Raw genomic sequence first — 12,062 nt, 5'->3', positions numbered from 1 at the left:
CGGCAGTGCACCTCATAATACGGTGCGCCCTTAAGTACGGTAAACATGAACATTTCTGGCAGTCTACCAATCGACTTTTTATCAAGGAACTCCTCGAAAAGAACAAATATTTGTTGATTAATTTTTATAAATTTACATTTGAGGCATAGTTTTTCGATAAACAATCGACAACATTTTTAAATGATCAGGGAATTGAAGGTGTGTCTTTTTCATATAAAGACTTGATACTGCTGCACTGAACATTGAACAACCGGGACAGAGACATGTGCCTCGTTCTCATGCTACATTTGACATAGTTAGCCATCACTTGGAAAAAGCAAAAATGTATTTCAGCTAATAACAATCTGGCTGACATCTTGTGACATACATAAAAGTATCAAGTTTGTGGTGTTGTCAGACTTGTCTGTGTATTCTTCCTAGGGCTTTGAATGAGATGTGGAAGTGTCAGAATATGCTGCGAGGCCTGGTCAAAGAGCTGCTTGACCTCCACAAGCTGCCGGCGGTACGTTGCTCAAATGCTCTACTTTTAGATACAAATGTCAGCCTGTTTGTGACCGTCTTCTTCTCCGTAGTCTGAGGCCAACACCACTGGCATGTTCGGGAAGCTGAACAACATAGCAAGTAAGTTTTATAATATAATCTTCTTCTGCATGGCACCAACTTTGTTTTGTGCATTTTCAGAAAACTTGCCAGATGCTGGGAAAGCTCAAGATTTCATTAAGAGGTTCAACCAGGTTCTTGGTGAGGATGAGAAGCTGAGAATCCAGCTGGAGGTCCTCATCAGTCCGACTTGCTCCTGTAAACAGGCCGAGATCTGTGTGGTGAGAACACCAAACACTGTTGCATCTTATTAGCCTATGTTCCAGACTATAGAGCGCACCGGTTTATAACCCGCACCCGCTACATTTTCAAAGAAATAAATATGTTCCATATAACAGCTGCACCTGACTAAGCCGCAGACATACCGTATTTTCGGATTATAAATCGCTCCGGAGTTTAATTCGCACCGGCCGAAAATGCATAATAAAGAAGGAAAAAAACATATATACGTCGCACTGGAGTATAAGTCGCATTTTTGGGGGAAATTTATTTGATAAAATCCAACACCAAGAATAAACATTTGAAAGGCAATTTAAAATAAATAAGGAATAGTGAACAGGCTGAATAAGTGTAGGTTATATGAGGCATAAATAACCAACTGCTATGTTAACCTAACATATTATGGTAATAACTATAACATATAGAACATGCTATACCTTTACCAAACTATCTGTCACTCCTAATCCATAAATCCCGTGAAATCTTCTTCCTCGGTGTCGCTTCTAAACAACTCTGCCAACTCCAAAGGTATGCGCCGCTTCCTCTTGTTGTTTTCTGCTGCATATTTCACTACGTCCAGCTTGTAATCTGCAGTACATGATTTCCTTTTCAACGCCATTTTTGTTCAGCCTTTCTCAGTTTATATAAGTTACCGCCAATGATGAAATGATCCACTTTAATAGCTACGGCAGTAGCATATAGCAGTTAGCATTCCATGACCCACAATGCACTTCTGCCATGACCCTCCCCCGCCAAATTCCTATTGGTTGACGTGTATGTGATGATTGCTGACATTTTCTTCGTCTCTTCCGCGAATGAGATAAATAATATTTGATATTTTACGGTAATGTGTTAATAATTTCACACGAGTGCTCCAGATTATATGTCGCACCCCTGGCCAAACTATGAAAAAAACTGCGACTTAGAGTCCGAAAAATACGGTATACATTGTGAAATTCATTATTTACACAAAAATGTTTATTTATATACTTGAGTTGTTTCCAATTGGTGTAACAGCAGTAAAAAGGCTGATCTAACAAAACAGAAGTCAACGTCATGGACCAGCTAGCTGCGGAAGCTAGCTCTCCAATCTGCTAAACAGACTTGGTAAATTTACTGAGGAATTTGTGAAAATAATACCATTGTAAGTTATTAATACTAACACACACACTCGTGAACGTGTTAGCATGTTAGTTTATGACGCTAGCTTAATTACATTCCAATAGCACGGACAAATATGCAGGAGAACACTCCCACAGACATCCCACATGGGACGGTTTGTTAAGTTAGAATTGTTTTAGTTATATTGTAAAACTTACAAACGTTGCTTGGAGTGATGTATGGAGAATCCTTTCAAGCAGAAACACTGGAACATTTTTCTTTTGGTTTGAGGCAAAACAAGAAGTACTTTTTCAACTCTCAGCGCCTGCAGTGAGTGGACTCGTCCAAAAGATGGCGCCATTGAACAAAATAGTTCAGTCCTCTGCTGAGGTTTAATGAAAACTGTTGAACACAAAACATTATGGCAATTAGCAGGAAAAAAAATGCATGAATTAGCCGTAAACCTTTTATTAGCCGCAGGGTTCAAAAGTGTAGGAGAAATAAATAGCAGCTTTTAGTCCAGAATTCATGGTAAGTCTAATTAAAATACAGACTTGCAGAAAGTCACAGTGACGCCTAATCAAGATGTTATCTTACAATCTTACAGGCCAACGTACGAGATGCCCAATGAACCTCAATCACTTTGTATTTCATCCACAGAGGGAGATCACTCGCAAGTTAACCTTCCCCAAGCAGCCGACCAATCCCTTCTTGGAGATGGTGAAGTTCCTGCTTGAACGCATCGCCCCTGTGCACATAGACTCCGAGGCAATTAGGTCTGTAAAGTTCACTTTGAACGGTTTGTATTACGTGGTATGAAAGCAGCACTGCATGGTAAATATGAGTGTGGCACTCATGGACCATTGTGTAACACCACTGGTTTTTCCTCATTCATTGAGACACCTTGTGGTTGTATTAAGTGGTATGAAAGCAGCACTGCATGGTGAATACATGTAAATATGAGTGTGGCACTCATGGACCATTGTGTAACACCACTGTTTTTTCCTCATTCATTGAGACACCTTGTGGTTGCAAAGTGCAACTGCAGCATCAATTAGGTTTCACGTTTAACCCTTTGTGCATAATGGAAAAACACCATACGGCAGGGTTTGGCAACCCGAAATGTTGAAATAGCCATATTGGACAAAAAATACAAAAAACAAATCTGTCTGGAGCCGCAAAAAAATAAAAGCCGTATTTAAGTCTTATTAGGCTCCAGCACCCCCCACGACTCCAAACAGGAGCGGTAGAAAAATGGATGGATGGAATGAAAGCAACACATGATGTGTCTAGATTAGCTATATTAGCCTACTATCAAAATGACTTTAAAAGTTTTATATAATTGTTATAAGGAAGGCAACACATGATGTAAGTTTCTATATTAGCCTACTATCAAAATGACTTTTAAAATCTTATAAGCGTTATAATGAAGGCAACACATGATGTGTCTATGTTAGCCTACTATCAAAATGACTTTAAAAGTCTTATGTAAGTGTTATAATAAAGACAACACATGATGTAAGTGTCTATATTAGTTATTTTATCCTACTATCAAAATTACTTTAAACGTCTTATATAAGTCTTATAATGAAGGCAACACATGATGTGTCTATAGTAACTATAATAGCCTACTATTAAGAATGGTAAATGGGTTGTACTTGTGTAGCGCTTTTCTACCTTCAATGTACTCAAAGCGCTTTGACACTGCTTCCACATTCACACACTGATGGAGGGAGCTGCCATGCAGCATTTATCAGTTTGAACATCAAATATGTTGTCTTTGTTGCATATTCAACAGAATATGGGTTGAAAATGATTTGCAAATCATTGTATTCCGTTTATATTTACCATCCATCCATCATCTTCCGCTTATCCAAGGTCGGGTCGCGGGGGCAACAGCCTAAGCAGGGAAACCCAGACTTCCCTCTCCCCAGCCACTTCGTCTAGCTCTTCCCGGGGGATCCCGAGGCGTTCCCAGGCCAGCCGGGAGACATAGTCTTCCCAACGTGTCCTGGGTCTTCCCCGTGGCCTCCTACCGGTTGGACGTGCCCTAAACACCTCCCTAGGGAGGCGTTCGGGTGGCATCCTGACCAGATGCCCGAACCACCTCATCTGGCTCCTCTCGGTGTGAAGGAGCAGCGGCTTTACTTTGAGTTCCTCCCGGATGGCAGAGCTTCTCACCTTATCTCTAAGGGAGAGCCCCGCCACACGGCGGAGGAAACTCATTTCGGCCGCTTGTACCCGTGATCCCGTTTATATTTACATCTAACACAATTCCCCAACTCATATGGAAACAGGGTTTGTAAGTGTCTATATTAGCTATAACAGCCTACTATCAAAATGACTGTGTCGCAGGCTGAAGCAAATTTTGTTGAGAGAAATGTTGAAATGTAATATTTATTCTACACGTTTTTACATTAGAAACCATTAGTAAATCAGAGGCTACTCAGAAGGTGAGATAACTCTTGGAAATTACTGTCTTAGAATGGCCAAAGGTATAGATGTGTGTCCAAGTTAAAGGAAACGACGGGCTGTCTTCTTGGAATGGATTTATTGCAATCTTTGGCAAGCTAGGTAATGTATGCTATGGTCTGGAACAACATGGCACACAACTGTCTATCTGACATGCAGCCAATATTACATGCAGATAATGTCACGAGACATGCAAAACTAAATTATTTACAAAAAGAATAAAAGTAAAGGAATTAAATGAGCTGAAATATACCTACAAATGAGGCATAATGTTGCAATATGTACATACAGCTAGCCTAAATAGCCTGATTAGCACTCCACACAGGTCAAACACATCAGCAAAGTGTACTTTTGTGCATTCACGCACAGCATAAACGTTTGGTGGACAAAATTAGACAAAGAAGGAGTGGAAGAACTTACATGTAAACAAACTGTTGCATCACAGTCCACACTATGGTGAGCTCAAGAACCACCAAAACGAGAAGGACAAAACAATATTCACCAAATACTCTCATTAGTTAAACACAAACATATTAAACAGTGGTAGTTATAACAATTGGTAAGGTTTGTGTCATGTTTGTCTTCAAACAAAAAACATACTGAAACAAAAAATTATTCCCCCCCATCTTTTTCTATTCTCAATCCTTTTCAAACAATGCTCCAGGTAGCCACTAGGGTGGCGCTAAAAAGTCGCATGCGTTTCGCTGACCCCCGCCCTAAGGGAAGGCAACCCTGTGGGTTAATAAATGTTATTGTCGGACAGCGATCACAAATGAAAATATGTATTTTATCTTTTCATAGCCAACATTGTTTTGTGCTTTTTTAGTGCTCTTGTCAAACTGCTCAACAAGTCCATTGAGGGCACGGCGGATGACGACGAGGAGGGTGTTACACCTGATACAGCCATCCGCTCAGGCCTGGAACTACTCAAAGTACGGAATATCTGTCTAATGCTTGTGAGTGTTCAATAACGCTTCCTGTGTGCTCTGATTTAGGTCCTGTCCTTCACCCATCCCACAGCGTTCCACTCGTCAGAGACCTACGAGTCTCTTCTCCAGTGTCTGAAGATGGAGGACGACAAAGTGGCTGAGGCAGCGATCCAGATATTCAGAAACACGGGGCAAAAAATCGAAACAGAACTTCCCCAAATAAGATCGTGAGTGCTGTTTGATGTCTTCCCGTACTGACCTAAAGGGACCTATTTTGCAAAACCAACTTTTCCTACCGATTGGTACCTGGATCTGGGCTCTGCATAAGTCTCAAAAGTGTGAAATGGCGGGAATATTCATCAAACAATCTTGCCTTCCTTCATACTTCCTCCAAACCAGCCCAATTTGTGGTGTTTTTCCTAATTGGGACACCAGTGGCTATCTCCAAATGTGACATATCTCGGTTGGTAGAGTGGGCCTGCCAGCAACTTGAGGGTTACTGGTTTGTTTCCCTCTTCCGCCATCCTAGTCACTGCCATTGTGTCCTTGGGCAAGACACTTTACCCACCTGCTCCCAGTGCCAACCACACTGGTTTAATTGAATTGAACTTAGATATTGGGTTTCACTATGTTTCACTTTGAGTCACTAGAGAAAAGTGCTATATAAATATAATTCACTTCACAAATATGGTATAAATTTATCTCAAGTGCTTTGTGCGAAACAGCTATTGTAGTCCGCGTTGTAGTTCTTTTTTCTCTATTGTCTTGTTGTGGGGCAGACCGGCTTGTACATGCTTCTTCCACTGTTTGCATTTCTAATACAAAGTAGCGTTTGGTTCCAACTAGGGCTGGGCGATATGGCCTTTTTTCAATATCTCGATATTTTAGGCCATATCGCGATACACGATATATATCTCGATATTTTGCCTTAGCCTTGAATGAACACTTGATACATATAATCACAGCAGTATGATGATTCTATGTGTCTACATTAAAACATTCTTCTTCATACTGCATTAATAATATATGCTACTTTTAAACTTTCATGCAGAGAAGGAAATCACAGCTAAGTCAATTGACCAAAACTGTATTCATTAAACAGTTATTAGCAGGTGACTTTTCAAATGATGCTACATATTAGCAGTAATGCTACTTTTGGTAGCAACGCTTGTGCCCCACACTTGACAAATTAAAGTTGTCTATTTGAAGCCGAACCACCGCCAGACGATGGACCCCCTGCTGTTTTTCTTGGGAATGAATCCTTCCTTCATTAGTATCTTCTTTCTCTCGTATTATCACTCGCACGGCTTCGCTAGCATCACAGCTAACGTTACCCAGTCTGCTACCTCTCCGCTCCGCTAGGGCGTATACATATGTGACGTATGACGTGACAGTATGTGACATGAGTAAGAACCTGCGCTTGCTGTCTGTGAGAAGGAGACACAAGAAGGAGTGAGAAGAGCCTGTAGTGTAATGCCCGCAGCTAAAAGCAACTGCCTGAGAATGTATACTCCAATATCTAAATATAGTCATTTTCTATATCGCACAGAGACAAACCCGCGATATAGCGCCCAGCCCTAGTTCCAACTTATATCTGTTAGTAGACTCGCTAAAAACTACGACAAAGATGGCTAGGAGAAGATGCTGTCAAAGTGGAGGCACATAATTAAGACCTTTGTGAGGTGGCTCGCTGCAGTCAGACACATTTTAAAACTGTCTACATTACTTTATTTACAATAAATACACGGTGGGAGAGGGGTTAGTGCGTCTGCCTTGCAATACGAAGTTCCTGCAGCCCTGGGTTCAAATCCAGGCTCGGGATCTTTCTGTGTGGAGTTTTCATGTTCTCCCCGTGAATGCGTTGGTTCCCTCCGGGTACTCCGGCTTCCTCCCACTTCCAAAGACATGCACCTGGGGATAGGTTGATTGGCAACACTAAATTGGCCCTAGTGTGTGAATGTTGTCTGTCTATCTGTGTTGGCCCTGCGATGAGGTGGCGACTTGTCCAGGGTGTACCCCGCCTTCCGCCCGATTGTAGCTGAGATAGGCGCCAGCGCCCCCCGCGACCCCAAAAGGGAATAAGCGGTAGAAAATGGATGGATGGATGGACATTGATTATCAATGATTGATGTTTTACTAATCGTCTGTCCGAATTGCGATGCATCTAAAAATTTATTATTTCCTCTACCCCTAAAAATTATACATATCTGGTCTTTAAAAAATGTTCGTTAAGGGTAAGAATAAGTGTCATCGCAAATTACTAGTTTTTGATCAAACAAAAGTGAAACTTGTTTCGTATTTATTGGTTTCTTTAAAAAGTAGGGAAAAAAATTGTAGTTTCAAATTTTTTGCTAAGAAAAAAAAAGATGGAGGTTTTATTTTAAGGACAAATTGCCCTGGAGAAGTTGAGTGTTTTTCCTAACAAGTTCATTGCGTCCAACAGGACGCTGATTCCCATCCTGCATCAGAAGGCAAAGAGGGGGACGCCTCACCAGGCCAAGCAGGCCGTGCACTGTATCCACGCCATCTTTAACAACAAGGAAGTGCAACTGGCTCAGATATTTGAGGTAAAGGACTGTTAACTGACACTTGTTTTTCTTCAGAAAGTCAGTCTAAATGAGCTCTTTGTCCTTGGTACCGCAGCCTCTGTCACGGAGTCTAAACGCAGACGTCCCCGAGCAGCTCATCACGCCCCTCGTGTCCCTAGGTCACATCTCCATGCTGGCCCCAGATCAGTTTGCCTCGCCCATGAAATCCATAGTAGCGAACTTTATCGTCAAAGACCTGCTAATGAACGACAGGGTGAGTGCCAGTCCAAACATGAAGTCCAGTTGCAGGATGTATTTCATGGCTGATTGTTGGAAAGAATACAATGTCACTTTTATGTGTGTTATTCCATATTTTAGTCGGTGGGAAACATGAATGGAAAGCTGTGGACCCCTGATGATGAAGTTTCACCTGAAGTTCTGGCTAAAGTGAGACCACACACACACCTAAAAGTTTACAACATTGTCCATCCATCCATCCATCATCTTCCGCTTATCCGAGGTCGGGTCGCGGGGGCAACAGCCTAAGCAGGGAAACCCAGACTTCCCTCTCCCCAGCCACTTCGTCCAGCTCTTCCCGGGGGATCCCGAGGCGTTCCCAGGCCAGCCGGGAGACATAGTCTTCCCAACGTGTCCTGGGTCTTCCCCGTGGCCTCCTACCGGTTGGACGTGCCCTAAACACCTCCCTAGGGAGGCGTTCGGGTGGCATCCTGACCAGATGCCCGAACCACCTCATCTGGCTCCTCTCGATGTGGAGGAGCAGCGGCTTTACTTTGAGTTCCTCCCGGATGGCAGAGCCTCTCACCCTATCTCTAAGGGAGAGACCCGCCACACGGCGGAGGAAACTCATTTCGGCCGCTTGTACCCGTGATCTTATCCTTTCGGTCATGACCCAAAGCTCATGACCATAGGTGAGGATGGGAACGTAGATCGACCGGTAAATTGAGAGCTTTGCCTTCTGGCTCAGCTCCTTCTTCACCACAACGGATCGGTACAACGTCCGCATTACTGAAGACGCCGCACCGATCCGCCTGTCGATCTCACGATCCACTCTTCCCTCACTCGTGAACAAGACTCCTAGGTACTTGAACTCCTCCACTTGGGGCAGGGTCTCCTCCCCAACCCGGAGATGGCACTCCACCCTTTTCCGGGCGAGAACCATGGACTCGGATTTGGAGGTGCTGATTCTCATTCCGGTCGCTTCACACTCGGCTGCGAACCGATCCAGCGAGAGCTGAAGATCCCGGTCAGATGAAGCCATCAGGACCACATCATCTGCAAAAAGCAGAGACCTAATCCTGCGGTTACCAAACCGGAACCCCTCAACGCCTTGACTGCGCCTAGAAATTCTGTCCATAAAAGTTATGAACAGAATCGGTGACAAAGGACAGCCTTGGCGGAGTCCAACCCTCACTGGGAATGTGCGAACCAAGCTCTGGCACTGATCGTACAGGGAACGGACCGCCACAATAAGACAGTCCGATACCCCATACTCTCTGAGCACTCCCCACAGGACTTCCCGAGGGACACGGTCGAATGCCTTCTCCAAGTCCACAAAGCACATGTAGACTGGTTGGGCAAACTCCCATGCACCCTCAAGAACCCTGCCGAGAGTATAGAGCTGGTCCACAGTTCCACGACCAGGACGAAAACCACACTGTTCCTCCTGAATCCGAGGTTCGACTATCCGACGTAGCCTCCTCTCCAGTACACCTGAATAAACCTTACCGGGAAGGCTGAGGAGTGTGATCCCACGATAGTTGGAACACACCCTCCGGTCCCCCTTCTTAAAGAGAGGAACCACCACCCCGGTCTGCCAATCCAGAGGTACCGCCCCCGATGTCCACGCGATGCTGCAAAGTCTTGTCAACCAAGACAGCCCCACAGCATCCAGAGCCTTAAGGAACTCCGGGCGGATCTCGTCCACCCCAGGGGCCTTGCCACCGAGGAGCTTTTTAACTACCTCAGCGACCTCAGCCCCAGAAATAGGAGAGTCCACCACAGATTCCCCAGGCACTGCTTCCTCATAGGAAGACGTGTTGGTGGGATTGAGGAGGTCTTCGAAGTATTCCTTCCACCTATCCACAACATCCGCAGTCGAGGTCAGCAGAACACCATCCGCACCATACACGGTGTTGATAGTGCACTGCTTCCCCTTCCTGAGGCGGCGGACGGTGGTCCAGAATCGCTTCGAAGCCGTCCGGAAGTCGTTTTCCATGGCTTCCCCGAACTCTTCCCATGTCCGAGTTTTTGCCTCCGCGACCGCTGAAGCTGCACACCGCTTGGCCTGTCGGTACCTGTCCACTGCCTCCGGAGTCCTATGAGCCAAAAGGACCCGATAGGACTCCTTCTTCAGCTTGACGGCATCCCTCACCGCTGGTGTCCACCAAGGGGTTTTAGGATTGCCGCCCCGACAGGCACCAACTACCTTGCGGCCACAGCTCCGATCTGCCGCCTCGACAATAGAGGTGCGGAACATGGTCCACTCGGACTCAATGTCCAGCACCTCCCTCGTGACATGTTCAAAGTTCTTCCGGAGGTGGGAATTGAAACTTTGTCTGACAGGGGACTCTGCCAGACGTTCCCAGCAGACCCTCACAATGCGTTTGGGCCTCCCAGGTCTGTCCGGCATCCTCCCCCACCATCGCAGCCAACTCACCACCAGGTGGTGATCGGTAGAAAGCTCCGCCCCTCTCTTCACCCGAGTGTCCAAAACATAAGGTCGCAAATCCGATGACACAACTACAAAGTCGATCATGGAACTGCGGCCTAGGATGTCCTGGTGCCAAGTGCACATATGGACACCCTTATGTTTGAACATGGTGTTTGTTATCGACAAACTGTGACGAGCACAAAAGTCCAATAACAAAACACCACTCGGGTTCAGATCCGGGCGGCCATTCTTCCCAATCACGCCTCTCCAGGTTTCACTGTCGTTGCCAACGTGAGCGTTGAAGTCTCCCAGTAGGACAAGGGAATCACCCGGGGGAGCACTTTCCAGTACTCCCTCGAGTGTTCCCAAAAAGGGTGGGTACTCTGAACTGCCGCTTGGTGCATAAGCACAAACAACAGTCAGGACCCGTCCCCCCACCCGAAGGCGGAGGGAAGCTACCCTTTCGTCCACCGGGTTGAACTCCAACGTACAGGCTTTGAGCCGGGGGGAAACAAGAATTGCCACCCCAGCCCGTCGCCTCTCACTGCCGGCAACGCCAGAGTGGAAGAGGGTCCAATCCCTCTCGAGAGAAGTGGTTCCAGAGCCCTTGCTGTGCGTCGAAGTGAGTCCAACTATGTCCAGCCGGAATTTCTCGACTTCGCGCACTAGCTCAGGCTCCTTCCCCCCCAGTGACGTGACGTTCCACGTCCCAAGAGCTAGCTTCTGTAGCCGAGGATCGGACCGCCAAGTGCCCTGCCTTCGGCTGCCGCCCAGCTCACAATGCACCCGACCTCTATGGCCCCTGCTATGGGTGGTGAGCCCATTGGAGGGGTGACCCACGTTGCCTCTTCGGGCTGTGCCCGGCCGGGCCCCATGGGAACAGGCCCGGCCACCAGGCGCTCGCCATCGTGCCCCACCTCCGGGCCTGGCTCCAGAGGGGGGCCCCGGTGACCCGCGTCCGGGCGAGGGAAATCTGGGTCCATGGTTTTTCATCTTCATAAAGGTCTTCGAGCTGCTCTTTGTCTGATCCCTCACCTAGAACCTGTTTGCCTTGGGAGACCCTACCAGGGGGCTTTATGCCCCCGGACAACATAGCTCCTAGGATCATTGGGACACGCAAACTCCTCTACCACGATAAGGTTGCAGCTCAGAGAGGAGTTGCAGCTCAGAGAGGAGTTGCAGCTCAGAGAGGAGTATTTTGCACAATCCCATATGATCTGGTTCATGAGATGCATTACAACAGGGGTGTCAACGTATGGCCGGCAGCACATTCTAAAAACATTAATACCAAAAGAAAAAAGAGTGGAATAAAAGAGCTAGCAGGTAAAATAGAACAAGAAAAAGTTTCATTGGCGACTCTAATAACACAAAGCTGCCACGCTGGCTGTTTTTTTCTTTCTTTAAAACGGTAATAATGAATTAAAATCAATGTTATGAATTAATTACTAATTACCTCATGTCATATATTCCACTTTTAAATATTTTTTGGGGAGAATATTGCATATTTGTGTTGGTGTCAGGTTCAAACACTGATGACATCTA

General features: G+C 45.7%; 1 protein-coding gene across 3 annotated transcripts in view; it reads left to right on the top strand.

Annotated features, from left to right (window-relative positions):
• LOC133561254 (sister chromatid cohesion protein PDS5 homolog A-like) overlaps positions 1-12,062 on the top strand; it is a 59,264-nt gene that overhangs the window by 31,787 nt on the left and 15,415 nt on the right. For all 3 annotated transcript variants that reach the window (XM_061914629.1, XM_061914624.1, XM_061914615.1), the window contains exons 14-22: positions 421-502; positions 573-621; positions 682-821; positions 2,581-2,696; positions 5,219-5,324; positions 5,388-5,548; positions 7,765-7,888; positions 7,965-8,123; positions 8,228-8,296. In XM_061914629.1, coding sequence (XP_061770613.1) covers positions 421-502; positions 573-621; positions 682-821; positions 2,581-2,696; positions 5,219-5,324; positions 5,388-5,548; positions 7,765-7,888; positions 7,965-8,123; positions 8,228-8,296 — 1,006 coding nt within the window. The remainder of the gene's footprint in view (positions 1-420; positions 503-572; positions 622-681; positions 822-2,580; positions 2,697-5,218; positions 5,325-5,387; positions 5,549-7,764; positions 7,889-7,964; positions 8,124-8,227; positions 8,297-12,062) is intronic.

Source organism: Nerophis ophidion, linkage group LG01 (assembly GCF_033978795.1).
Source record: "Nerophis ophidion isolate RoL-2023_Sa linkage group LG01, RoL_Noph_v1.0, whole genome shotgun sequence".
Taxonomy (NCBI): domain Eukaryota; kingdom Metazoa; phylum Chordata; class Actinopteri; order Syngnathiformes; family Syngnathidae; genus Nerophis; species Nerophis ophidion.
The sequence above is the reverse complement of the archived record's forward strand: the minus strand, read 5'-3'. Positions and strand labels throughout refer to the sequence as shown.